At 53.9% G+C, this 24,834-nt stretch overlaps 1 protein-coding gene across 1 annotated transcript; it reads left to right on the forward strand.

Annotated features, from left to right (window-relative positions):
• The first annotated feature begins 1,228 nt into the window (after positions 1–1,228).
• On the forward strand, positions 1,229–22,977 carry LOC114105748 (annexin A5). The gene is made up of 13 exons (XM_071614744.1): positions 1,229–1,303; positions 1,398–1,435; positions 9,263–9,347; positions 10,285–10,379; positions 11,613–11,726; positions 13,383–13,473; positions 16,048–16,127; positions 16,731–16,787; positions 19,089–19,182; positions 19,963–20,058; positions 21,302–21,360; positions 21,552–21,674; positions 22,503–22,977. The coding sequence occupies exons 2-13, from the start codon at positions 1,427–1,429 to the stop codon at positions 22,563–22,565; spliced, it is 966 nt and encodes a 321-aa protein (XP_071470845.1). The 5' UTR covers positions 1,229–1,303; positions 1,398–1,426; the 3' UTR covers positions 22,566–22,977.
• The last annotated feature ends 1,857 nt before the right edge of the window (positions 22,978–24,834 follow it).

Genomic DNA, 24,834 nt, shown 5'->3' on the forward strand with positions numbered 1-24,834 from the left:
AGCTGGGGCTGGCGGACAGGAGGCCGGGGGAAGAGGGAAGGCAAGCTGACAGGGTCTGGTGCAGAGGAGTGGCAAGCTCCCTGACTTGGCAGATTTGCCTGCCTTTCCAGAGTGCCTTCTCTCTGCTGTGGCTTTGTCAGGGACGGAGTAAGCAGGTGGCTCACATGTGAACAAATGAGGACTTGCACAGTCACCTTGTTCTCCAACACTAGACCCTCTGCTGTGTTGCCTCTGCATGACACGGTGCGCTTACAATCCCAGAAATATGGTCGAAGGACTCGGTCTAGTGTTGCAAGCTTTTGTCCTCTGGCCTTGTCTCCTGGTCCCTGTGGGCGCCTCCAGGCACCCACCCCTGCAAGTCTGGTCTAGTGTTGCAAGCTTTTGTCCTCTGGCCTTGTCTCCTGGCCCCTGTGAGCGCCTCCAGGCACCCACCCCCCGCAAGTCCGGGCAGGGGAGCGGCTTTCTCTTTGCTCCTCCAGCATCGCCCTAGAGCAGCCCGGTGGCCTCTCCCTGCCCTCTGCCCTCGCCCTACACTTAGACCTTTCAGTCTAACCAAGCGGGGCTTGGCTGCGACTTCAGTCTCACAAAGTCACAGCTGGCAGGAAAGCAGCGACGGATTCCAGGCAGAGGTCTTGAAGGACCCACGTATGCTGATAAAGGGCTATAAGTTGAAGAGAGGGTCTTCTAAGAAACAACACTTAACACAAAACAAACCAAACACTTTGGGAAATGGACTTCCAAGCTCGGGCTTTGGCTATCGTCAAGGTCGCACCGTCCTTCAGCAACTTCGCGAGGCGCCAGGCAACTTAGTGAGGCCTGTCTCAAAATAAATAAAAAGGGCTGGGGATGTGGCTCAGCGTTGAGGCGCCCCTGGGTTCAATCCCCAGCACAAAACCCAAAAAACCAAACCCACAAAACAACGCCGGACTGAGTCTCCAAAAGCACGCCCAGCCCTGGAGTCCAGCGGCGGAATGGAGCGGCCAGGGAAGGTGGCTTCAGGCCCGGTCCCGACAGCTCCCTGGGCCTGCCCGCTGAGCCAGGACCGCGCGCCCCGCGCCGCGTCCAGGTCCCCACGCGACTGCCCCGCCCAGGCCCCGGGACGCGCGCGTCGCCGCGCCCCACGCAGGCGCGCTGAGCCCCGGGCGGAGGGCGTGGCGGAGGGCGTGGCGGGGCCGGCGGGGCGTTTCCGCTGCTGGGCGCTGGCCGAGAGCCTGCCGCGCCTTCCCGCTGCGCACTCCGCTCGGCCGCTGCCCCGCTGCCCGCGCTGCTCCGCTCCCCGCAGATCCGGCCAGGGTCCCGTCCGGTGAGTGGCGGGTGGCCGGAGGCTCCCCGGGGCAGCGGGCGGGCGGGCGGGCCACCCGGCGGCGCCCCGCTGACCGCGCTCTGTCTCTTCGCAGGCGGCGTCGCCTCCCCCACCTCCGGCGCCATGGCACAGGTAAGGGTCGCCCCCGACCCTGCGGCCGCGGGGCTTCCAGACTGGCTGCGGGCGGGGAATGAGGAGGGGGTCTCGCCGGGAGCCCCCGGCCCCTCTCTGCGCCCCCTGCGCCCCGCGGGGACCCGGCCGGCCGCGGCGGTGACGTGGCGGGCTTCGCGGGGCCTTCCCCACGCCGCGTCGCTGACCCTGGAGCGGGGGAGCCGGCTGGCGTCACGGGAGGCGGAGGCCTGCTCTCCCTGACTCCGTGACTTTTCCCCAAAGTTCCCGGCGTCCGGGGCTGTGGGTGGGGGTCCCGGTGTGGTGTCCCGGGCCGTGGGTGGGGGACCCTGGTGTCCGGAACTGTGGGTGGGGGAGGTGGGTGGGTTCCAGTGTCCAGGGCTATGGGTGGGGGAGTGGGTGGGGGGCCCGGGTGTCCGGAACTGTGGGTGGGGGAGGTGGGTGGGTTCCAGTGTCCAGGGCTATGGGTGCGGAGTGGGTGGGGGACCCTGGTGTCCGGAACTGTGGGTGGGGGAGGTGGGTGGGTTCCAGTGTCCAGGGCTATGGGTGGGGGAGTGGGTGGGGGGCCCGGGTGTCCGGAACTGTGGGTGGGGGAGGTGGGTGGGTTCCAGTGTCCAGGGCTATGGGTGCGGAGTGGGTGGGGGGCCCGGGTGTCCGGAACTGTGGGTGGGGAAGGCGGGTGGGTCCCGGTGTCTGGGGCTGTGGGCGGGGAAGGTGGGTGGTGGGGTGGGGAGCCTGACTTTTAAGGGCAGAGCTTGGCTGGAGCTCTTTTCCAGCTGCTGCGCCCCAGAGTTTACTAAAGCGGACGTTCGTTTAGGAAACTTCGTTTACTAAAAGGAACCGATTTTTTAAACAGCTGTTTTTTTAAGTAATGATCTGGTGGAACGAGTTTTGCACTGGATTTGCTTTGGGACTTTTCAGAAGTTGATTTCCTGATGCGGGCTTCTTCTTCTTTTTTCAATTATTAATATTTATCAAAACTGTAGAAACGAGGAAATAGTGTGATTTATATAGTAATCTTTAAAGATTGATCATGTTATAAATCTTTTGTGAATAAGATATCAATTCTTAAAAACTCCACCCCGAAACTATTTCGCACATCTTGCCAATCTAACTGGCTTGCCAGAGCCATGGTAATTTTTTTAAACAAGTGTTTTAAATGCCCAAACAATGCTCTCTCTCATTTGTAGTTCACTTTTTATCAGCCTGACTTATCAAAATTGAATAAGGTTTCATGGGCCTTTCCAAGAGAAAATGGGAGGATTAGACCAATTAGTAACTTATTAAGTTTATTCAGTGCCCCTATTGTGGCTTCCTCTTTTGCACTTAACTGTTATTAGAACCAGTTCTCATATTACTTCCAAGTGGAAAGTTTGCTTTTGGTTCTTCCCCACAGAAAGGATACTTTTATGTGAAGTTAGCTCTTCCCTGAGGAGGATCCTTCCCTATCTTGACTGGGGGGGGGGGGGGGTGCATCAGAGAATAATTCCCTTTATCCCTGCTCACTAGGCTGGTCCTCAGATCTCTTGTAAATTTCCTAGTGATGTCTGAAGCTTTCAGTCAGTTCCTTTTCATGCATAGGCTGTAACCAAGATGGAACAAATGAACACATGTTCCAAACGTGGACAGTAATAATTTCAAAGAATGATAATAATCAATGTGCAAATATGCAAAGCCAGAGAGAAGGTGGCTTCCATTATAAAATTACACATGTGTGATTCCTATCACAGTACAATGCCAGGCCTGTTTATTAGACCAAACCAATTATTGGCCATAGAAGTTACAAGACATGTTAAAAAAAGAAGATGCAATCTTGAATTTTGCTGTTACTTTGTTAAGAATTACCCTTAGAAACCATGGAAGTAAAAGATTTTTTAAATTGGTTAAAATTACTGTATTTCACTGCATAACACATTTGTATTTCGTCATCCTAATCTTACACCAAAGGCAGCTTAGTAACACGTGATTTTTAAGTAACATTGGCATAATTAAAAAGAAAGCTTCACATAGTGGTTGCATCCCACTTTTTAAAAATAACTTTTAAAACATATCTTTGTTTTTATTTATTTATTATCTTTATTTATTTTTATGTGGTGCTGAGGATCGAACCCAGCATCTCACATGTGGAGGCAAGCGCTCTACTACAACCCTAGGCCTCCATCTCACTTTTTACAAAAACATTTGGCATAACACCTGTGACAGATGTGTGGTGAAACATGGTAAGATGGAGATCTGCTCCTCCTGGTTACCGTGGATGACGTACAGAAGGCCACATTGAGTGATTGCCTTTTTACTGTCTAAAATCTGCTCTGTGCCCCAGTGTGATTGCAGGTCAGCTGGAGCCTCAGGATGAGGTTTCAGTCCATTTCTATGGAAATGCCTTTGGGTAACCTGTTGGGGTGGGAACCAGAGGCTTCTACTCCTGGGACTTCTAGAGTAATGCGATCTGAAACCTGAGTCCTAGAGGTGCATGTTTCCACAGTTGAAAATGTATTATTTAAATATTAATGTTTCTTATTTATTAAAGAGTTAAAATGTAGTTTTCTACCATACAGATTCTTCATGTTTATGAGTTATATCTTTTACTGCTAATAATTTTTTTCTTATGTGGGTCCACCCTGCCTAGAAAAGTATGCAAAAAAATCCAGAAATCAGGAGTATGTGCAGACCATAGGTAAGACTGTCTTGCTAAGAATTTAACCAGAAAAGATTGATTGACCTCTGATAGACATCTTGAAATCTATTAATGGAGCAGGTGCATTGCCAAGTCCTCCGTGTGCATTATTTAACGCCCATGATGCATCTTGGAAATGAGTATTACTGTTTCATTTCACAGAAGAAGGGATTGAGGTTGCTCAGCTGCTTTGGTGGTGTGGGACAAAGGAGGGAAGGCACAGGGAGGGCCAGCAACAGCGAATACTGTGCTCAGTGAGGGTCAAGGAGTTTGGCCTGGAACCACAGGAGTGTGAGCCTTGGGAATGAGGCCTCTCGACAGGAGCCGGACCAGGTGTGTGAGCTGCTGTGTAGGTAGGGGAGGTGTGAGAGAGTTGTGCCTGGGGTGTGCCACAGTCAGGTTTGTGTTTAGCCAGGATCGCCCTGGTGCTATTGTGGTGGTTGCATTTCGGGGGGCTGCAGAGGTGGGTAGTGAGATGGGGGTTTAGAGAGGGAAGAAGAGGGAACAGTATGCAGGAATCTGTTGTCAGGACTTGAACTAGGTGGTGGCTGGGACTTCAGATAGGAGGGTCCTTTGGGAGAAGTAGGTAAATTTGGTGCATGAGTAGGGTGGTGTTTGCTGAGAAAGGGTCAGGTGAGGGTCAAGGTGACTGGTTGACCTTGATCATATACACATACATATATTTATATATATATATTTTTTTTTTTGAGAAAAGAATGCATGTTTGAGGCAAATAAGAGACTTTTAGAAATAGATGTGTTGAATTTGAGTTCCTTATGAAACATTTAGGTGGCACTGTAGTAAACAGGGTTTTTGCGACCTCTGAATCCTCCTTCATCTCTGTAGAGCCGTTTGCTTTTGCACGATTTATATCTTCCTACAACTAGAAGGATTTGAAGCTAGCTCACTGTCGGTGTGTCCCAGGACCAGTGGTGCTCTGCACGTTTGTGCTTCCTGCTGGGATGCAGAGGAGATGGAGTTGGTGTGCTCGCTGTTCTCTGGAGCGCTGGCGTGACTGCACTGTCAGCTATGGGGCTTTTTAAGTGCTGTTTGCAGGATGCCCAGCTTTGAGCTCCTGGGAGGCAGCAGCTTCCCTCACTCCAGCAGGCTCAGGGCCCCACCCTTGTTCCAGGGTGACGTTGAGGACACACAGTTTTCGTTCCCATTTCGCAGGTTTTGCCAAGGGAAGGCATTGTCACTGTCAGAGGGTTAAAGACACGCACAATGAAGATTTAAATCTTACTGATCTTCATTTGTTATCAACAAGCCCTTGTATACTAGTGTGTGAATAGCTTACTTTACAGTGATCCATTTTCCCCCGACCCTAAACTTTGAAAGAGGTCAAAAGCAGCTGGTCAGAGTGGCCGAGGCAGGAGCAGGCTTGCGGGAGCATGAGGGGCGAGGAAGTGGGGAGGAGGTCAGCTGGGTGTGCTGGGGACTGGCCTGCCTGCCCGTGGCCTCAGCTTCTCAGAGAGCAGGGCAGGGATGGGTGGGGCTGTGCTCTGGGCCTGCTGGTCTGCCTCCCGCAGGCCTCTGGGAACGTGTTGCCCACCTGTGGGGCCCACCATCACAGGAGGCGTTGGGGCCTCTGCGGTGTCTGCAGGTGGGACGCGAGCTGCTCTGGCCGGCAGGGGAGGCAGTCCTGTCTCCCACCACCTCAGCAGCCGCCTTGACCCCTGGAAGCCTGAGGCAGCCCCAGCGCTTGGTCCAGGATCTCTGGCTCCTCGTTGCAGCATGGGGGGTGCCGGTGGGTGGTCAGCAGCCACTGCCCAGGACTGGGAGACAGGCTTAAGGAGGGCCTCGAGGTCTTCTGTACGTTCAGGGGAGCTTTATTCAGAAAGTTCCAGACAGTGAGCACTTGAAATCGTTGTTTACGTGTGACTTCCCTGGGTCAGGAAAACAGTCCTTCCCTGCTCTTGGGTTGATTTTCTTCATTTTATTTTGGCATGCCTAGGCCTTGAGGATAAAAGGACGTTTTATTTTAGAGGGGGAGAAAGGATGGGTTTGAAGCTGAGATGAACCATGGATTGGGTTCTGGCCTCTGTAGTCCAGGAGCTTGTGGTCATCCTGGAGAGGCCGTGGTGGGATGAAGGGTGGAGGGTGAGCTGAGGCTGCAGCAGGGACAGAGCTCCTTGGAGATGGAGCTGCCCCGCTGCAGGGTGGGGCTCCAGCAGAGTCCTCCAGAGCCACGTTTACAGACAGTCTTGGGCCCCAGTGGTGGGCTGCAGACAGGATGTCCACACAAGGTCTGCCCAGTGACTCAGTCTGTGACTCACGTCTGGCTCCTTCCCACTGTGCGTGGCCTCGCTGGCTGGGGCAGTGACTCTGTGGTGTGGAAGGCACAAGTGTTTCACGATTTCTAGAAAGCTCTTAGAAAACGTGGCCGGTAGTTAGTTATTTCTTCATAGAAATGGCTGAGATTCTTGAGGACCTTCTTCTCTTTTCCTTTTTACCTCATTTCCTTCAGTCCCGAGGGTCAGATATATTTTATTTTTTCTTTGAGGCAAGTAACCTCTCCCTGTTCTAAACCCCCCTCTCTCAGATGGCAGTTTCTGTGTAATCTACAAACCACAAACCACCTCAAGTTTTCTTTTTTTTAAGTGTGATTTTAAAAGCTTCTTTCCTTTCTTTTTTTTTTTTTACAAACTATTGTTGCGAAATGAGGCTCCACTGAGATAGAGTGTCAGTTCACTCCCCAGTGTCCTGCAGCCAGGGCTCTGTGCCGCCCAGACTCCTGCGGAACCCAGTGGGCCCTTCCACCTTGCCCGTCCCTGGACACCCCCGTGGAGTTGGAGCCTGCCGCTTCCTTCCTCGGGGAACGCGGTTCCCTGGTGACTGCGCATCACCCTGGGCAGCTTCTCCTCCAGGCGGTGCAGCATTGTTGCTAGGGACCAGGAGCCACTGTCCCATGACTTGAGTCAAGTCCTGGCTCTGCCTCTTGCTCACTGGTGCTCAGCTGCATGGCCAGAATCTGCCCTTGGAGTTCCCCTGCCTCAGGCCCTGCGGGTCTCCTGTCCATTTCCTGGCCTCGGGCCCTGCAGGTCTCCTGTCCATTTCCTGGCCTCGGGCCCTGCAGGTCTCCTGTCCATTTCCTGGCCTCGGGCCCTGCAGGTCTCCTGTCCATGTCCCCTACCTTGGGCCCTGTGGGTCTCCTGTCCATGTCCCCTACCTTGGGCCCTGCGGGTCTCCTGTCCATTTCCCTGCTGCTGCATGTGGTTGGGTCTTTCTGCGTCTGTGTTCGGGTTAGCTGCCCTCCCGTCTCCATCTCGCCCAGGCCATTCCAGTGTCCCTGCTGCGGGAGGAGGCCCAGCATCTGCAGGGCTGGCCAGTCCTCCTGCCGGTGGCTTGCTGTGGCCACAGAGGAGCTTGTGTGTTGGGGCTTTTATGCCCCCTCCTCACCAGGCCCTTCCCTTGGTGGCCTCTCTGCACCTGACTGCTTGCTGCGGTGTGTTGAAGTCACCCTCCTCTGAGCTGCAGGCCATCTCCTTCTCCCCTCCCGAGCTTCTGTGCATCCCGAAACATAGTCGTGCCAGTCTCTGCTTTTCTGATTCTGGCTGCAAACCTACAGGCAACGTTCCAGACGTTTTTGGGGATTTTTTTCCAGTTTATTCTCTTTGGTCCTTCTGGTCACTGTTTATGTGCTCACATTACCTGCTCCAGCCTCGGTGCGGACACACTCTGCCGCACTTCTCACGTCCACATCTGCCATTTTGTGCCTGGCTTGTGGCATCGGGACTTTCCTAGTGATCAGTGTAGTACTTAGCATGTGGAAAGTGTTAAAAACGGCTGTCGTTTTTAGTCTCAACGCCCTGCCTCCTGAGTGCCACATCCAGGAGTAGCTTCCTTTGAAAGCATGGGATGTTCAGTCCTTGACATAGGTGGTCAGAAGTCCGCCTAGATTGCCTTAGCGGGGTCCTCGCACAAAGGAAGGCAGAGGAGGCTGGGGACCGGCCTGACGGAGAAGGGGGTGTAGAGGAACTGTCCATGCCGTGGCCGAGGGTCGCCTTGGTCACTTCCTTGGACTCTTGAGTGCCACCTTTCCAGGAAATGTGTTTAGGGTCCCTGGATGGCCTTTGGGGCTGGGTGCTGTAAAAGTTCTTCCCCATGGAATGACACTCTCTGTTGTTATCTTTTTTAATTTTTAAAATTTTGTTCTAATGAGTTATACATGTCAGCAGAATGCATTTTGATTCACTGTACACAAATGGAGCACACCTCTTCGTTTCTCTGGTTGTGCATGTCCGTTGTCATCTTTTTTAAAATTTTTTTTTATATATTTATTTTTTAGTTTTAGGTGGACACAACATCTTTATTTTATTTTTATGTGGTGTTGAGGATCAGACTTTTGAGTTTAATTGGTATCACAGTGTTGTTGGCAGAAGGGAACTTTTCTTCCTGTGGGTAATTGAATAATAAAAAACATTGTGAAGCAGACTAGGTGTTCTCCACCCTCCCTCCTTGTAGCTGTTTTTCCCTGTTATAGATGGTCCCGTAACAGAGTTTTAAGGAAATTACAAAACGTGTGTTGGTAAAAAGTAAATGCCGGGAAACTCCTTGATCATCACATCAGCTCTGTGGCTCAGTGTTAGTAAAGCCTCCGGATTTAAAGGACCTAATGATCTTGTGACCTTTTTTGGAAATATTATGATTATTAGAAACACGACAAATTAATGTGTATCCGGAGGTCTGAAAAAGAACGTCTTCTAACAAGTGCTTCTGGCACGTGGATCACCACATGTCTTTTCTTGCTGAGTTCTCTTAAAGTCCCTGTGAGGTGCTCAGGAGCAGGGCTCAGGGTGACAACATGGAGCGAGCCTTGCTTAGGACTGAGTCGGGGGCAGGCCTGTGTGCCCCTGGTGATTGGGGGGAAGCAGCCCTGGGAAGGTGCCCTTAAAGCCAGGAGGGTGGGTGGGTGTTGTGCATGGGTGGAGCCCAGGGAGGAAGGAGCCAGCCTCACATGAGGCTCCTGGGGCCAGGGGAGCTCAGGCAGCGAAGTGGTCCTGCCACGTGCCTCAGTGGCCCGTTTCCCGCTTCAGATGGGGCGGGTCTTCCCAGGTGGTGAACCTGTGGAGAGGCTGAGCTTGGTGGGCAGCAGCGGCCGCTCTTGCCCTGCTGGTCAGCAGGACGTGGATGACAGCACTGTGCTTCTGTCTCAGGCTCTCAGAGGCACCGTGACCGACTTCCGTGGATTCGATGACCGGGCTGATGCAGAAACTCTTCGGAAGGCCATGAAAGGCCTGGGTAAATCCCACCTCCTTTTTATTCTGGAAAATGAAAAGATTTGAAATGTGTAGAAGAAAAGCTGAATCAACAGAATCGTGCTATGGGTCCCCAACTCCAGGACCGAGCAGCCGAGAATCCACCCCCCTGCAGAGGGCAAGGCCTGGGCTGTGCGCCTGCCCCTTCACACCCCACTTCTGTGCGGGGCCTTCCCCGGGGACCTTCCCTTGCTGCAGGCTCTCTTCTGGCCATTATCAGGAGCAGCGAGTGTAGGATATGGAACGTTTTACATATCGTCAGTGTTTCTATCTCAGGGGCTGCCTGCGTGGCTGATCCCTGGATCTGGGGCCCCTTCTCACGAGGGTCCAGTGCTTCCATGTCCTCCCAGCCCCTTTCAGACCGTCCCCTGTTAGGCTTGGTGTGTTCTCTCCAGCCCGGGGGGCGGGGGGTCTGCTGCTTTTGGAAGCCTCGTGTTTTCCCGTCGCTGCGCTTTTGCAGTGTCCTAGAGCCTGCCCTGCTCCTGGCCCTGCCCTCTGGGGTTCCCTTGCTACTCCGGACACAGCCTCGGGGTGCAGCCGTTCTGCCTCACAGCTGCCGGGTGTCCACTCTAGGTTGCGTGTGACTTGAAGCCAGCTCTCTCTGTCCGCTGTACACCCACACATTGTACCCTGTGAATGGCTGTTATTACAGTGACTATGTGTTGTCTAAAAATCTCCAGACAACTTTTTAAAAAGTCACGAGTATTTTTCTGTCTACTTCAAAATACACTGGGAGTGGGGAGTAATGAGTAGGATACGCAGCATTTTACATATCCTCAATATTTTGCTTAATAAATTATTCAGAAAAATGTACAAGACATTTTACACACTCACAGGCAGAGGGAGGAGAGGGAAGTGGCTGGGGAGCTGGTCCCAGGGAGGTTGAGGGAGCCCAGCCTGGCGTTAACCTTGAATCGCAGGCACCGACGAGGAGAGCATCCTGACTCTGCTGACATCTCGGAGCAACGCGCAGCGCCAGGAGATCGCCGAGGCCTTCAAAACTCTGTTTGGCAGGGTAAGGCCCCCTTCCTCCTAAGGTGTAGCCGGCGCAGTTCTGGGTTTGGAGGAGTCTGTGTGCAGCACCTTCCCTCGGTGTCTGTGGAGGCCGACCTGCAGGCCTCCGTTCCTTCATTCACAAGGACACAGAGCTAGCTTGCACTGCATCCTCCCGGGGACCTGAGCCAGTGCTGGGTCGCGCAGGAGCCGGGACACAGCAGTGTGGTGCCCGTCGACCCACTGCAGGTTCTGGAAGCAGAGGTTGGCTGAGCCTGCAGGGTCAAGGGCACAGTGTGCCAGTCTGCAAGGCAGTGGTGTGACGGTCTCCTGTGAAGGCCATCTGTCACTGACTGCTGTGTTCCTGCTCCCTCCTGCCTGCCTCCCGCAGCCCATGCTCCAGTGCTGGGGCTGTTAGTGCCACGGTGCGGCCTCTGCCTTCCCTCAGCGCATCCTGCTGGGCCACCCTACCACCCTTGTCTGGTGTGGGCCTCTAGTGCAGTGTGGGCCGCTTTCCTGGTGATCTTAGTAAGTGGACTTTTAACTAGTAGAGCCAAGCGCTCTTATTTGATTGACATTGTAAAGCAAAGGTTTTTAGATTTGGTGCAGAACGCACGATGCATACTTCAGTCTGTTATTCTGGAAATCCACATTTGTCGTTTCACTGTGAGACAAAAGAGAAAGTATCCTGCCCCTTCCCCCTTTTTCTGGTGCCAGGCAGGGACGCAGGCCGTGTCTGGGGTGGACAGGTGGTCTGCCCTGCGCTGCCTCCCCACCTCGAGAAGTGTTCTGGGCACCGTGTCCAGGTCCCTGCTGCTGATGCTGCCGGGGGCCATGCCCCCGCACTCGCCCTGCAGCAGGTCTCTCAGTCCTCAGGAGCATCCGTTCGCTGTAGCCTGCTGTGTATCAGACTATCATCAGATACCGCGAGGAAAAGGGTGACAGGCTACATTCTGTCCTTTTAAAAAACACATTGATGATTTTTTGGGGGAATTTTTATAAAGATGTCTGTGTTTCTCAATACCATTTTTAAAATGAAATGCTTGAAATGAAGAAACTCATCTCCTAGAAGCAGATTGGTGCATAGGTGGCCTCCCTCCGGGGTTGAGGCCTGCTGTTCAGCGTGGGAGGCTGTGGGTTTGCTAGCTCACCGCCTTCTACCTGAAGGCAGCAGCCTACGGCATTCACTAGGCAGAGGCCCCAGGTCACCTTTAAGAAGAATCGCCTTAAAGCTCTGCCTGTCTGCTGTGCGTAGGATCTCCTGGATGACCTGAAATCAGAACTGACTGGAAAATTTGAGAAACTGATCGTGGCTCTGATGAAGCCTTCCCGGCTGTACGACGCCTACGAGCTGAAGCACGCTCTGAAGGTGAGAGGCTGCGGAACCGGCCCGTCCCACGCCTGTCTGTCTCTGACTGACTTCAGGGTGGGCTTCGTGTAAGAGGCAGCTCTGGGAGGTGCTGAGAAGACAAGTGGGGGCAGAATGACAAGGTGACCTTCGTCTGTTGGCATTCGTAAGCTCACCAGAACTGGCTTTTTCAAATTTAAATTTTTATATTTTACTTCTATGCCTGTCTTCTAATTTTGAGTTGTTTTAAAATGATGGTGGATGAAATATTTTAACTCTTTAAACAAAAAATTGCTTGATTAGGGAATAACAAAGTAGCTGGTGAACTGGCTGTGACTCAGGTGTGCAGAAACTGTGTGTGCATCCCTTGGCTGGGCTCTGGCCTGGGGCATGGCCTGGCCGCCTGGGGACTCTGTGGGCAGGAAGGAGTTCAGTTACAATTGATCTTGAGTGGGAGATTGAGCTTTAGCCGCAAGAAGGTAACTCGGCCCAGGACTTGTAACTTTTAGCATGGGAGGTGGAGATTTATTCAGTCGGTAGCTGGTTTATTCTGATTCTCTTCATTTCTGTAGGGTTTTTTTTGGTGTGAGCAGAGTCGTGGGTTATTGAGGAAGGGGCTTTCACACAGCACCCCAGATGGTCAGCTGCAGCTGAAATTTTTCCAGAGGATGAGCTGAGGCTTTTTGGACTTGATTTTTGATAAAGAAACAAAAATAAAAAGAACATAATTCTGCCTTTTAAAAACTTAAGTTCAGTCAATCGTTGCATATATCTCTAATTTAGTGGCATAAATATGATTTTTAAAAGCAGAAAAAGGAAAATCAGGTAATACTATTTTTTAAAAATACAGAGAGCAACTTCCAATTTGTTTCCACGGATGCAGTTCCTCAACTGTGTTTAGGTCACTGTCACTCAGCTTCCTGTGGCCGTGACAGGCATCTGAGAGGGTGGTTGGGCCCCTGGTTGTAGAGGCTCCAGTGCTTGATCTGTGTTGAGGCAGCATTTCCTGGTGGGAGCTCGTGGGCAGTGAAGCCGCTCACCCCGAGCAGAGAGGGGTGGGCAGAGAGGGGTGGGCAGAGAGGGGCTGGCACGGCCCGACCCCCAGGGCGTGCTCCAGGACCTACGGCTCTGCCTCCTGGAGGCTCCGGGTGCTTCTCTGGGAGTAGAGCTTTCAGCACAGGGCCTCTGGGGGACGTCCCTGCCCCGTGGCAGCAGTGCCCTGGGTGCGAGCTTGCTTTGGCTGCAGGAGAAGCAGAACTCGGGGGCAGGAGCTTACTTTTGAGGTGCAGATGAAGTACCTGTTATCTTCCACACGCAATCATGTGTTCTGTGTCAGTTCCATTAAAATGTTTTACCTTCAACTAGAATTAGCCGATCAGATTATAAGTTGCAAATTTACATTATCTTTTATACCTTTATACCTTTTATACCAGTATACCTTGCTCTACACTAGACAAAAAGAATGAAAGATAAAATAAATAATAAGATTATCTTTGGAGAGCAAATTAACTTGAAATTTCATATCTCTGTAACTAGTGGAGCTTGTATAAAGAGAAGCCCACGTCGTGTTGGGGGATATTTGTGCACAATCTGCGTAACATCTATTCTGGCAAAATAACTTCCTTTTTATTCTTACTGCTGACATGTTTTCTCTATTAAAAATAAATCTCCAAACAGGGAGCCGGGACAAAAGAGAAAGTCCTGACAGAAATCATTGCTTCAAGGACACCTGAAGAACTCAGAGCCATAAAGCAAGTGTATGAAGAAGGTGAGTGTTTGGATTGACGTCTTTCCCATCTCCACTGTCACCTCTCCATCCTGTCCCACAGATGCCACAGGCCGGCGGCTCACAGCTGTCGAGTGAGTGGAGGGGGACCTGCCACTCAGCTGCCTTTCTTCTTCAGTCAAAACCTTCACCTGTTTTAGTAGCTCATGAAAAGCTGCTTATGGCTTGCATAGGATTCTAATAGAGGAATTCTAGGGGTGTCTTTCTCTCCTGTTAACTTTGGGGTGTATGTGAATAGTTTTTCTTCCTTCAAATGCATTCAGTTCTATGTTAGTGTAGGTGGAGTTATCTCAAAGACCTTTCGGGAACCTGGGAAAAGATACCTAACCCCCTTTCCAGATCAGGGTTAGTAAAAATGTCTGAGTAAACGTATTTTGTTTAGCTAATGGCAATGCTGGGACACAATACTCTGCATTTGAATTTTTTTGGAGCATCCTTCACTTTTTGGGAGAAAGTCTGTGTTCCTGTCTGGAGCATCTGTAAGGGGAATCTAGCAAAGGGAAGTCAAGGTAGAGTTGTGTTCCTTCAGGGCAGACCTCCTTCCTGACCAGGTGGTCAGCATGCACGGCACAGTTCCCAGGCTCTTGCCCTGAGCTAGGGAAGTGCAGCGCCCTCTGGGTCAGTTTGGGTCTTAGAGATGACTCTGTTCACCAGGTCAGTGGTGTGAAATGTGGGGCAGCAGAACAGTCTCCTTTCCAAAGTGCAGGGTCTCCTGCTTCTCCTAGAGTGAGAGGAGAAGGTGGTGAGGCCGAGGTGGTGAGCATCAGCCGGCCGCTCTACCTGATGTAGTACCCAGCTGTCCCTCTGGGGAGAGGATGGTGGTGACAGCATGCAGCCTGAGGCCTGGTGACGTGGTTTAGTGCCACTGTGATAGTTAAAGGATAGCCCCTTTCCAACTGAGATCACCTGAGAGGTTGTTGGCATTGGATGTTAGGGAGGCTTCATGGTACAAATGAGATGCTCAGAGTTTCAAGGCCGGGCGGCCTGACAGCTGCTGAGGAATGATTCAAGAAAGTAGGGTGTGTGTGCACAGGAACTTCCTTCAGCCTTCTACGGGGAAGGCCTGCCCCCTGTAGCGCACAGATGAACCTGCAGAAGGAGCCAGGCGCAGGAAGACAGCGTGGTGGAGCGCATGTGTGGAACACGCAGAGCTGGGTGGGGCTGGCGGGGCTGGGAGGGGAGGGCCGCGAGGGTGATGGGCAGCGATGGCCAAGGGCACTGCATTTCATTAGGATGAGAAGTTCTGCAGATCCGAGGTGCGGGGGGCGACTGTGCAATGGAGCCCTGTCAAGGACTTGACGTTGTCTAAGAGAGAAAGCTGTGTGGTGGCGATCGTCCCACCGTATACATACCAGAACGTCACACCTTAGATATTCAGACACTCTACAGTACAGATTCTGTTTGTCCTGTCTCTCCGTAGAGCCGGGCACTGGGCTTGGAGTAGGTAACAGGCATTTTTGGAGCAGGGCCACTGTCCTCAGAGGTGTGGACACTGGAAAGAGGAGTGCAGTTGAGAGAGCATGCCATCGTGGAGGGGCCTGTGTCGCCAGCGAGTTGGGCCAGGTTGGGGGTTTGTGTGGCGTGTTGTGGATCCGGGCTTGGTTCAGAGCCATGTGTGGTTCTGAGTGGACTGCACAGCAGTCAGTGCCACAGCCGATGAGGAAGGGGGTTTGACTCCAGCTGCATGTCCCAAGGTGAGCTGGGGTTTGGGACTTAACAGCCACACAGTTATGGGAAGTCCAGGGTGTCACTCAGAGCACGAGATCTCGGATAGGGCTGATGGTTGGTTACTTGTGGGTGCTGCAGTAGAGGAAGGAGTCAGAGGTTCCCGCCAAGATTCTACTTGGATCACTGGTTGAAGTAAACATGATTTTTTGGGTCTTTTAAAATAGAAGTTTTAGTCTTTTAAAGTTGCCTGCTTTCAAGTAATGATTACATATTTTCACACCTTAGAGTGATGCCTCTTTCCTCCTTCTTTTGCTGTCTCAGTGCGTTGTAGTTCTGGCAGGTATTTGTGGACTTGGGAACGCCCGCGAGTGTCCGTGGCAGAGCTGCCTTCATTTGAGTCCTCGCTGCTTCTCCCTTTCCCTGACCTTGGAGGCAGGAGGGGGCATACCTCAGAATGCCATCGCTGTCTCTCACTTAACTTTATTAGCTGCAGAGAAAAACATATTTTATTGGGGGGAGGTTAGAATATGGCCATGCCCAGAGAAGGGCCACTCAGAGGGTGAAAGACATGGGAAACCCGTCACGTGGGACATTGGGAAGAAGCAGGAGAAGTTGAATCTTATGGTCAAAGTGTTTAAGAGGCTCTCCAGAGCCCTTCTGGATGGCTGAGTCGGGGCCCAGGCTGCATCACGGCTTGGGGAGACTGTGGTCATGCCTCCCAGCCACTCAGCATTTGTCTTCAGTCTCCAGCACTGAGAGACGGGACAGAGAGAATTTGTTAATCAATACAGTATTTCTTATTTTGTATCTCTTTCCTCTGATGAATGGGGCAGGATCGCTTTCTATTTGAAAGCAGCTGTGAGTAAGTGTGGAATGGTTCTGTTGCAGAGTACGGCTCAAGCCTGGAAGACGACGTGGTGGGGGACACCTCGGGGTACTACCAGAGGATGTTGGTGGTTCTCCTTCAGGTATTGGGTGGAGACCAACTCTAGCTTGACGTGAAAAGTCTGAAGTTGGCAGGCATGGTGACACACCTGTAATCCCCACAACGTGGGAGCCCGAGGCAGGAGAATCGCAAGTTCAAGGCTAGCCTCTGCGACTTAGCGAGACCCTGTCTCAAAGATAAAAAGCAAAAGAACTGTGGATGTAGCTTGGTGGGAGCGCGCCCTTGGATTCAGTGCCTAGGACTTTGGGGGTAGGGGAGAGAGTCTGAAGGTGGAGTGGCCTGATTATCCAGGGAAGCCACTTGAAATTCTTCTGATGCTCTCTGTGCTGGTTGGTCCTGCTGGTGGGTGTGTGCAGCCTGTGCTTGTTTACCTTTCACAACGCACAGCCTCAGCTCTGAGCGGCTGCCTCAGCCTTTGGCTGCAGAGAGCAGTCTGTGTCCTCCGCTTTCACAGCAGGGTCAGGAGGGTCAGGTTGGATTTGGACAGTTCTGTGTGATAGATTGTAGGATTGAGGTGACCTTGAAAAGCCATTTATTCCTAAGAGAAAGAGCTCTACGTGCATAACCACCAGGTGGGACATTTTTCCTTTGGAGTGATTCAGTCATGGGACGTACTGTCTTATAGGCGAACAGAGACCCTGATGCTGGAATCGACGAAGCTCAAGTTGAACAAGACGCTCAGGTGAGTGAGGCCGGCTGTGTGGCGACTTTGCCCCCATCTGTGCATGGAAGGAATATGTGGTAAGGGAGCGTCACCAGGTGTGTTGTGAGGTCTCTAGGACAATCCAGTTCAGGTGTCCATGACAGATCACAAGACTCACCTCGGCAGAGTTCTCTCATTCTGGTCTGGCTAATAAAATATTTTATCCAAACATGAAGTGAAATAGTACAGTGAGTTCCACCTAGACATATCATTCCTTTTTTGTTGTTATGAAACATCCAAAAAACAAAGAATTTTGCAAAAAAACAACGGCAACCACCCAGTGTTATTGACCCCACTGGTAACGGGGCAGTAGGTCTCTTAGGAAGGGGTAAGAAGGAAGGATCGCGTCTGAAGGTGTGTGTCGTCCTGTCCCATGAGTGGTGGCGGGTCACCTAGCATCTGCAGTGCTCCTGCCTGTCCTTTGGAAGAATTCTAAACAATGTCGTCCCTCCGTTTTGTTTTTCTGTGGTGCTGGGGCCGCACACTTGCTAGGCAAGTACTCTGCTGAGCTGCACCCCAAGACCCCTTGTTTATTGAGACGGGGCCCCGCCCAGTTGCCCAGCTGGCCTGGAACTTGCAGCCCTCCGGCCTCGGGCTCCTGTGGCTGGGCTGCAGATGTCACTGCCGGGCCTGGCCGGTACTTCTCTTCTGTCAGCCAGGTGTTAGTGGCTCCCAAATGTCACATTGGCAGACTCTCAGACCCTGTGTGGTCTCCGTGTGGCTTACGAGGTGTCCAGGTGCAGGAGCTGTGTGTCAGGAAGTCTGCACCTGGAGCCGAGGCCCGGGGGTGGGGAACGAGGGGCTGCTTGGGTTCCCGAGTCGCCTGGCGTCCCCCTGCCCCTCCTGTGGCAGTCTTGGTCCTCAGGGAAGTGGGCAGCGCCGTGGGCCCTCTCCAGGGCTTGCACAGTGGCCCGCTGGCCTGTGGCCTGACGTGCTGGTGCAGTGAGGAGAGCACCCCGTCTCTTGGGCAGCTGTGTTGGGGGTGTGAGTGCTGCCCTCTCTGCCTGGCTGCGGGGAGGAGCCGAGGGCGGTTTGCTGCCTGTTGACCCTCACCCACCCGCCTTGCCAGACGCAGGCCTGCTTCCTGTTCCTGCGTAAGCTCCGAGGACCCTCCTGGGTCCACTGTCCCCAGGTAGAGCCCGTTCCTAATGTGGACGTCCGCGCCCCTGCCCCGGCTCTCCCGGCGCTCTCCCTGCGCCTCGGCCTGCTTCTCCTGCTGAGCCCTCAGCACGGGCACTTTGCAGGTAGCCCCAAGTCACCTCCAGGGGTCAGGTGGCCCGCACAGGAAGGCCCACTGCACCGCAGGCCTTCTGCCACTGCACTGCCCCTCACGCTGAAGCGCCCCCCTGCCCTTCAGGGGCCGCAGAGCTGCCCAGCTCACAGCACTCAGTGGGCCCTCAGCAGGGAAGTGAGCAGTGCGTGAGCCGTCCACGTAGCCAGGGGCCGTTCCTGCAGTGGGTGAGGACGGGCCCTGGCCCCACTCAAGAGCAGGGCAGCCCAGCTGGCCTTGTCACTCTGCACAGCAGTCCAGTGTTCCCAGCCGGACCCCTCCTGAGCCACCTTCCAGCTGAGCTCCAAGTCGCACTCCCCTGGGGGGGCTTTGTTCAGGGCTGAGGCGCCTTCTTACTTTCCCAGCGTTAATTCCTTGTGGGTGTGTGGGGGGGGGGCGGGCTGAGTCTCCTGTTCCCGCTCCAGGAGTGGGCGCTCTGGAAGGTTTCCAGTGGTGGCCTGAGAAGCAGGCCCAGGTCTTCTCAGATGGCTGCAGGAGACCCACTGAGCCAGCCGTGGGTGGGCCTCCCGAGAACGGCTACGGCATGGGGCTCCCAGGGGAGCAGGGGTCTCCCTCGGCCAGCCTGGTAACTCAGTGGCAAAGAGAAAGCCCGGTGGCTGCCTGTTGAACAGCGTAGCCCAAGTCAGACAGGAGCAGATCCTGGATCCTCCAGGTCCTGGAACTCCTGCTTAGGATTTCCCAAACGTAAGTGGATGGACCGCAGTGAGATGATCAGAAATCTCCTCCCCCCAAAATTGGAAGTCACAGAAGGCATTCTGGGCAGACCTAGTCTTGCCTGGTGCTGTGCTTTGTCACCTCGACCTGACCTGTGAATCCTGGCGAGCCCCAGTGGCGCTCCAAACCCCGGAGGCCGAGTTGAGAGTTGGAGACGGGAGGAATGGACAGGGCCAGACGTGCGGCAAGCACGTGTGGTCTGCAGGAAGCTGCACGGTGGCTCAGGGCCTGGGGGTCGCAGAGAGCCTTCCTGACGGAGGCGGGAATGCTTGCAGGTGCTGTTTCAGGCCGGAGAGCTCAAGTGGGGCACCGACGAGGAGAAGTTCATTACCATCTTCGGAACACGGAGTGTGTCGCACTTGAGAAGGGGTGAGTGAAAGAGGCTGGGTGGCGGACACGCTGCCCTGTGGCCTTGCCCTGGTCTCTGAGGCACCCTGTGCCACCTGGGCAGGTCTGCTGACTCCCTTTACCGCTGCTGTGACTTACGGAACCAGGAGCTTAAGCCCCCGTCTCCGGAGGGTGGTGAGGGTCGGGCTCTGGGGCGTCCCTCAGTCACAGACCATGAGTGGCGGCTCACTCGGGTGTTTCCTCCAGGATGGTGGATCTGAGACCCCGCTTCTGGGTTGTCTCCGGGACTTATGCTCTCAGCTGAGAATGTGTTCAGGAGCAGGTGACGGAGCCCACATGGTGGCTTCAGTTCTGCAGGTGGATTCTGAGGCGGGCTTGGCAGGACCTGGGATCGTCCTGGTTTCCTACCCCGCTGTCCTCGGTGTCTTGGTTTCCTTCTCATGCCATCTGCCTCGTCGTCACGAGACAGTTGCTGTAGCTCTGAACTAACCATTTTCACAGCGAGAAGAAAAGAAAGGGGTAAACCAGTCATTTCCGTCACTTTTTGTAAGGAAGAGGAGGACATCTCAGAGTCCCCACAGCAGACTCTCCTTGAGGTCCCTCTGGTCCGGACTGGCAGGGGGCTGGGAGGTCAGTGGGCAGAGAGCGCCGTGAACTGTCGCTGCTGGCTTGGCACCTGAGCCCGAGCACAGGCTCCCTCAGAGACAAGGCGCTGGGTAGGAGAAGAGCCGCGCAGCGAGAACTCTGATTGCTGGAAGGATCCATGGTTGTGTGAGTCAAAACTCCTTTTGTTTTTCCTAGTGTTTGACAAGTACATGACCATATCGGGGTTCCAGATTGAGGAGACCATCGACCGGGAGACTTCTGGACACCTGGAGCAGCTGCTGCTTGCCGTTGGTAGGTGACCTCACAGTGTGTAATGTCCATGGCGAGAGCGGCTAACGGGTTCTGCTCGCTTGAGGCTGAATCTGAAGGTGTGGGGCATGGTTCATGGAAAGAGGAGCCTGGCACGGCACCGGGAGGGCAGAGTCTTGTCTCCCACTCATGTGACGCTGGCCTGCTCGCCGGTGCTCCGGGATCCAGAGGAAATTGTTAGGAGTTGTTTGAAGCCACATGGGGACCTCACTGTTCCCTGGGAACCTGGAGGGCTGGGGACACCATCTCAGAGGCTGGAACCTGTGGCATTTTAGAGTTCTCTCAGTACAGTGCTCACAGCCCCGAGGCAGACTGAGACATCACCATCTGTTAGAAGAGAGACCCAGAATGTAATAGAGGATGTGGTTTTCATATTAAAAAAATTAGAGTTTTATTTCAACCACATGTTCAGTACAATCTGGAAAATTGAGGTGCAGACTTTGTGCAGTTGACTGTGGTATCGCGTCCCTCCAGGCCAGGGGGGGCCCAGCTTGGGAGTGGTTCCCAGGGTCCTGGTTCCACACAGGTTTGCAGAGAGCCTCTGTCTGCTGTTGGTGCCAAGCCTCAGGGTTGAGGTCAGGCCGTCCTGTTCTCGAGAAGAGGTGGCCTGTGTGAGCACTGAGTTTCCTCTGAATGTCCAGTTCGTGAGAACTTGGACGGCTCCTTCACTATTAGAGCTCACGTACAGTTTTCACTTATGGCTAGTAGTGGCTATCTTTCAGAGGCATTGGGAAAGGGAGAGTTCACAAAACTCACAGTTGAAGGACGGTCACTGTTGACCATTTCTAGAGTTTCCAGGTCTCCAGAGCCACAGTGGGCTCTGGGCCGAGCGGCTCCCTAGTCAGCCGTGGCGTGTTCCTAGAACCGGGTAACTCGCATGCTGCCGGTGTGCTAGGCAGATACAGGAAGAGAGGCCAAGGCTCCAAAGAGGGGAGAAGTAGCCCTGCGCCGTTCGCCCGAGTGTCTTGGGAAGGACACGTCTGAGTAGTTTGTGTAGTCTTGGTGATGAAGGTTCTGGCGTGGCAGCGGCCCCGGCTGCTCTGTCTAGCAGTGCTCAGGGGGGCATGGAAAGCCGGCCCGTTCCTGTGCCGTTCCCGTGTCTCTGAAGGCCTGTGGGGAGGGACGAGGGCCCGGCTGTGCTGCGTCCGTGCTGCTCTGGGAGCACAGTGTGTGCCCGGGTGGTTGCAGTCCGGGAGCACCTGACGTCACTTGGCTTGTTTTCCAGTGAAGTCGATTCGAAGCATACCTGCCTACCTTGCAGAGACCCTCTACTACGCCATGAAGGTGAGTGGACGCTGCGTCTTCTGACCGGTGCCACCCTCTTTCTTATCGTCCTCCAGCTCTGATTATGTCTCAGACGACAGGCGTTAGGAGTTTTCCCCTAAAACACGGAGCCCAGTTCTACCAAATTGTTGACTTTGTCCACGTGCCCAGCTCGGGCTCAGAGCTGCTTTCGCCCTTTTTATTTTTCAAAGGGAGCCGGGACAGATGACCACACCCTCATCAGAGTCTTGGTGTCCAGGAGTGAGATCGATCTGTTCAACATTCGGAAGGAGTTCCGGAAGAATTTTGCCACCTCACTGTATTCCATGATCAAGGTACTAGAACTGCTCTTTGGATCCGGTTTCAGGTCCGGGACAGACCAGCACGTCCTGTGCCAGACAGGCAGGACAGGGGCTGCGTGCAGCTCAGAATCCCGTGGTAGGCCAGAGCCGGGAGCTCTGCAGTGTTCCCCAGGTGGGGTGGTCCCAGGGGCCACCTGGGAGTGGGGTGCCCTCACAGACTGCTGTAACCTCAGAGCGTGATTAGGTGGTGGTGACAGGTGACTGAGCAAGTTCAGCCCGGAGAGAACCAGCCCGAGTGCGCCTGGGGTGAGCCAGCAGCCCGGTTTACACGTCCTTCTGTTGAAAGAAAGGCGCTGGGTGTCCTCTAGTGAGATTCCTCCCTTTTCGGCTCCCTGGCCGCTTCCCTCTTGGGGACAGCAGAATTTCAGAAAGCTTTGGCTAACGTGTGTCGGCAGGCTGTGCCAGGAGCCCGGGAGCTTGCCCAGGCTCTGCAGCTCGACCCGTTGGTACTGTTGGTACTCACATCCCGGCTGCCTTGGTGTTGGGCCCTCCAGCCAGCGTGAGGGCTGCAGACCAGGCTCCTCTGGGAAGCTTGGCGTCAATGTAGTTGGGCAAGGTTCCCTGTTCCCTGTGTTGCTAGAGAGAAGAACATGTTCTTGTCTTTGGAAACTGTGCCTTTAAGGTGTAAGGTCAGAAAGTCCAACAGGGTTAGGGGGTAGGAAACTCCGTCAACATTCCCCATGTGCGAGTCACACGTCACCCTGAGCAGTCATAGGAATAAAGCTGCTGCCAGATGCTCCCTGGCACCCTTTCCTGGGCGTCCTCTGAGTCGGGTGGTTAACGAGGTCGTTGGGGTTTCAGGGCGACACTTCTGGGGACTATAAGAAGGCCCTGCTGCTGCTCTGTGGAGGGGAAGACGACTGACCGCCCCTGGGGAGACGCCGCCCACCCGCCTCTGCCTGCTTGAGCCTGGCCAGCCGACCCCGTGCCCAGTGCCCGCCCTGACCCTGCGGTTGGAGTCCCTGGCCAGGTGCACAGAAGGCATGTGGGGCTTCCGGCTGGTCCTCCCTCGTCTCTCTGCAGTGCCTGCGAGTCTCCGGGGTCCTTCCTTGAGCGTCTGAGTCGCTGGGATCTTCCTCTAAGAGGCCACATTGCTTTGAGCCATTTTATAGCTTCCTTTATACTCAGTTGATAACCAGATTACCTTCATCAGAACCTTGGCCTTGACCTTGTGAACCCTAGAAGCATTGCTAATCCAGTACATGTACTAAGTCACACCTGCAGAGCCTGGTGGTTGTATTCCAAAGATAACGGCCAATAAAGATGTCCTTCCTGAGTCCTGTGGTGTGTTTAGAAAGCTCGTGAGTCTGTTGGACAAAGACGTCCTTTTCCAGGCTGAGAACCCGGCTTGGCGCTGGCTGGCAGTGGATCCAGCGTGGGGCCCGTGTGCCCCGGGTCTCCCTGGGCCTTAGTTTGAGGGCTCTGTGCCACTTGCCCAGGAGAAAGGCTGATTGAAAAACCTGACGTAAAAACACAGGGCCTGGCTCTCCCTGTGTCTCCATGAACTGGTTTTCCCTGTTACCAAGTACCCCCTCTGAGATCAAAATAAACAGCACGTTTCAGAAAGGAGTTTACGTCTCCCACTGTTCACCTTCCAGCTTTCTGCACACAAACTTGAGCTGGTGACATTTTTCTTTTTGCACTTAAGCTCTTATGGATTGTTTCTTCAAAGCAAAGTGATTCCATTAAGGAGGCATTTTTAAATAAAACCCACAGTCGGTCAGTCTCCCTCTAAAGCTGGAAAGTGTAAGGGTGTTCCCCTCCCCGCCTTCAGGGCTCCAGGAGAGCCAGGAGGATGGAGCAGGTATGTGAAGGACACGTGGGACGCTGGGTTTGCCCCCCCAGCTCCCTGGGCGGGTCTGATACAGAGCTGTACTGTTACCCTTCCCTCGTGTGAAAGATGGTGTGTTTAAGAGTCTTTTTTTTTTTTTGGTACTGGGGATTGAACTCAGGGACACTCCACTGAGCCACTCCTCAGCCCTATTTTATATTTTATTTAGAGACAGGGTCTCACTGAGCCGCTTAGCAGTCTTGCTTTTGCTGAGGCTGGCTTTGAACCCATGATCCTCCTGCCTCAGCCTCCCGAGCTGCTAGGATTACAGGTGTGCACCACCACACCGAGCTTAAGAGAGGTCTTTTAAAAAATTTTATTTAATAGCTCCACGGCTTTAAATAGAGGTGTCGGACAATGTGTCAGGCTTTAACGACCGTCCATACCAGCTCTGCTTAGCACTTGTGAGCCTCTGCCTGGCTCCTGTGCACTGGCTGGGAAGCCAGCAAGCTCTGCTGGGACTAGACTAGACTCTGACTTTCACGTGACAGAGGCTTTTTAGTGAAACAGTGCAGCAAGGGCACACTCTCCTTTCACACGAGGCGATGGACCGGGAGGCCCGAGTTAGCCATGCAGAGCTGGTGGCACCAGCAGTCGTGAAGCAGCAGGTCCAGAGGTGGACGCGAGGTCCGGGTTTGCTGTGTAAGGAAGGAGTTCTGTTTTAAAATAAAAGGTGTGAAGCAGTTGGCAGCCATTGAGAAAAAGAAAGTTAGGTCCGTAACTGGTGTACAGAGGAGGTCCTCTCAAAACGCACCAGACTTAAAAACCAAGGCTGGACAGGGAGACACAGGAGGATTTCTTCACAGTGATGCCTTTAGTCTCTCCGGAAGCTGACAGGTGTCAGGGAGTGGACGGCTTACAATAATGAAGCAGGGGAAGCAGGACGGCCAGGGCGGCCTCACTCGGGCTGCCTTCCAGCCGACCACACCTGCCTGGTGACGCGGAGCTTGGGGCCGATGCCTGGGAGAGGAGCCGTGGTAGGCAGGAGTGCTCACCTGGTCCTGCCCTGGGCTGCTCCTGGTCAGGTGCATCCTGGACAAGGCTGGGCACACCCGCAAAGCCAGGCTGGCCTGAGGGGTCACTGGGGTGGGAGGGGGCTCGGTGTGGCAGCCTCGTCTGCCACAGTAACCCCGACATGAGGGGCCTTCATCCAGGTCAGAGGAGAGATGGGTATTGACTGTCTAGAATGCAGACGTGTCTGCATGACCAAAGACGCACGGCAGAGAAGGAAGGACAGGGAAGATGGAGGGGCGGCCAGAGGCACATGAGCATGGGAAGACGTGGAGCTCACGCCACAGAGCT

The sequence above is a fragment of the Marmota flaviventris genome, chromosome 7, assembly GCF_047511675.1.
Source record: "Marmota flaviventris isolate mMarFla1 chromosome 7, mMarFla1.hap1, whole genome shotgun sequence".
In the NCBI taxonomy this organism is placed as follows: domain Eukaryota; kingdom Metazoa; phylum Chordata; class Mammalia; order Rodentia; family Sciuridae; genus Marmota; species Marmota flaviventris.

Coding starts and splice junctions, on each gene's coding strand:
- LOC114105748 (XM_071614744.1), top strand. Junction 9,348..10,284: donor GAAGGCCATGAAAGGCCTGG/GTAAATCCCACC, acceptor CTTGAATCGCAG/GCACCGACGAGGAGAGCATC. Junction 10,380..11,612: donor TCAAAACTCTGTTTGGCAGG/GTAAGGCCCCCT, acceptor TGCTGTGCGTAG/GATCTCCTGGATGACCTGAA.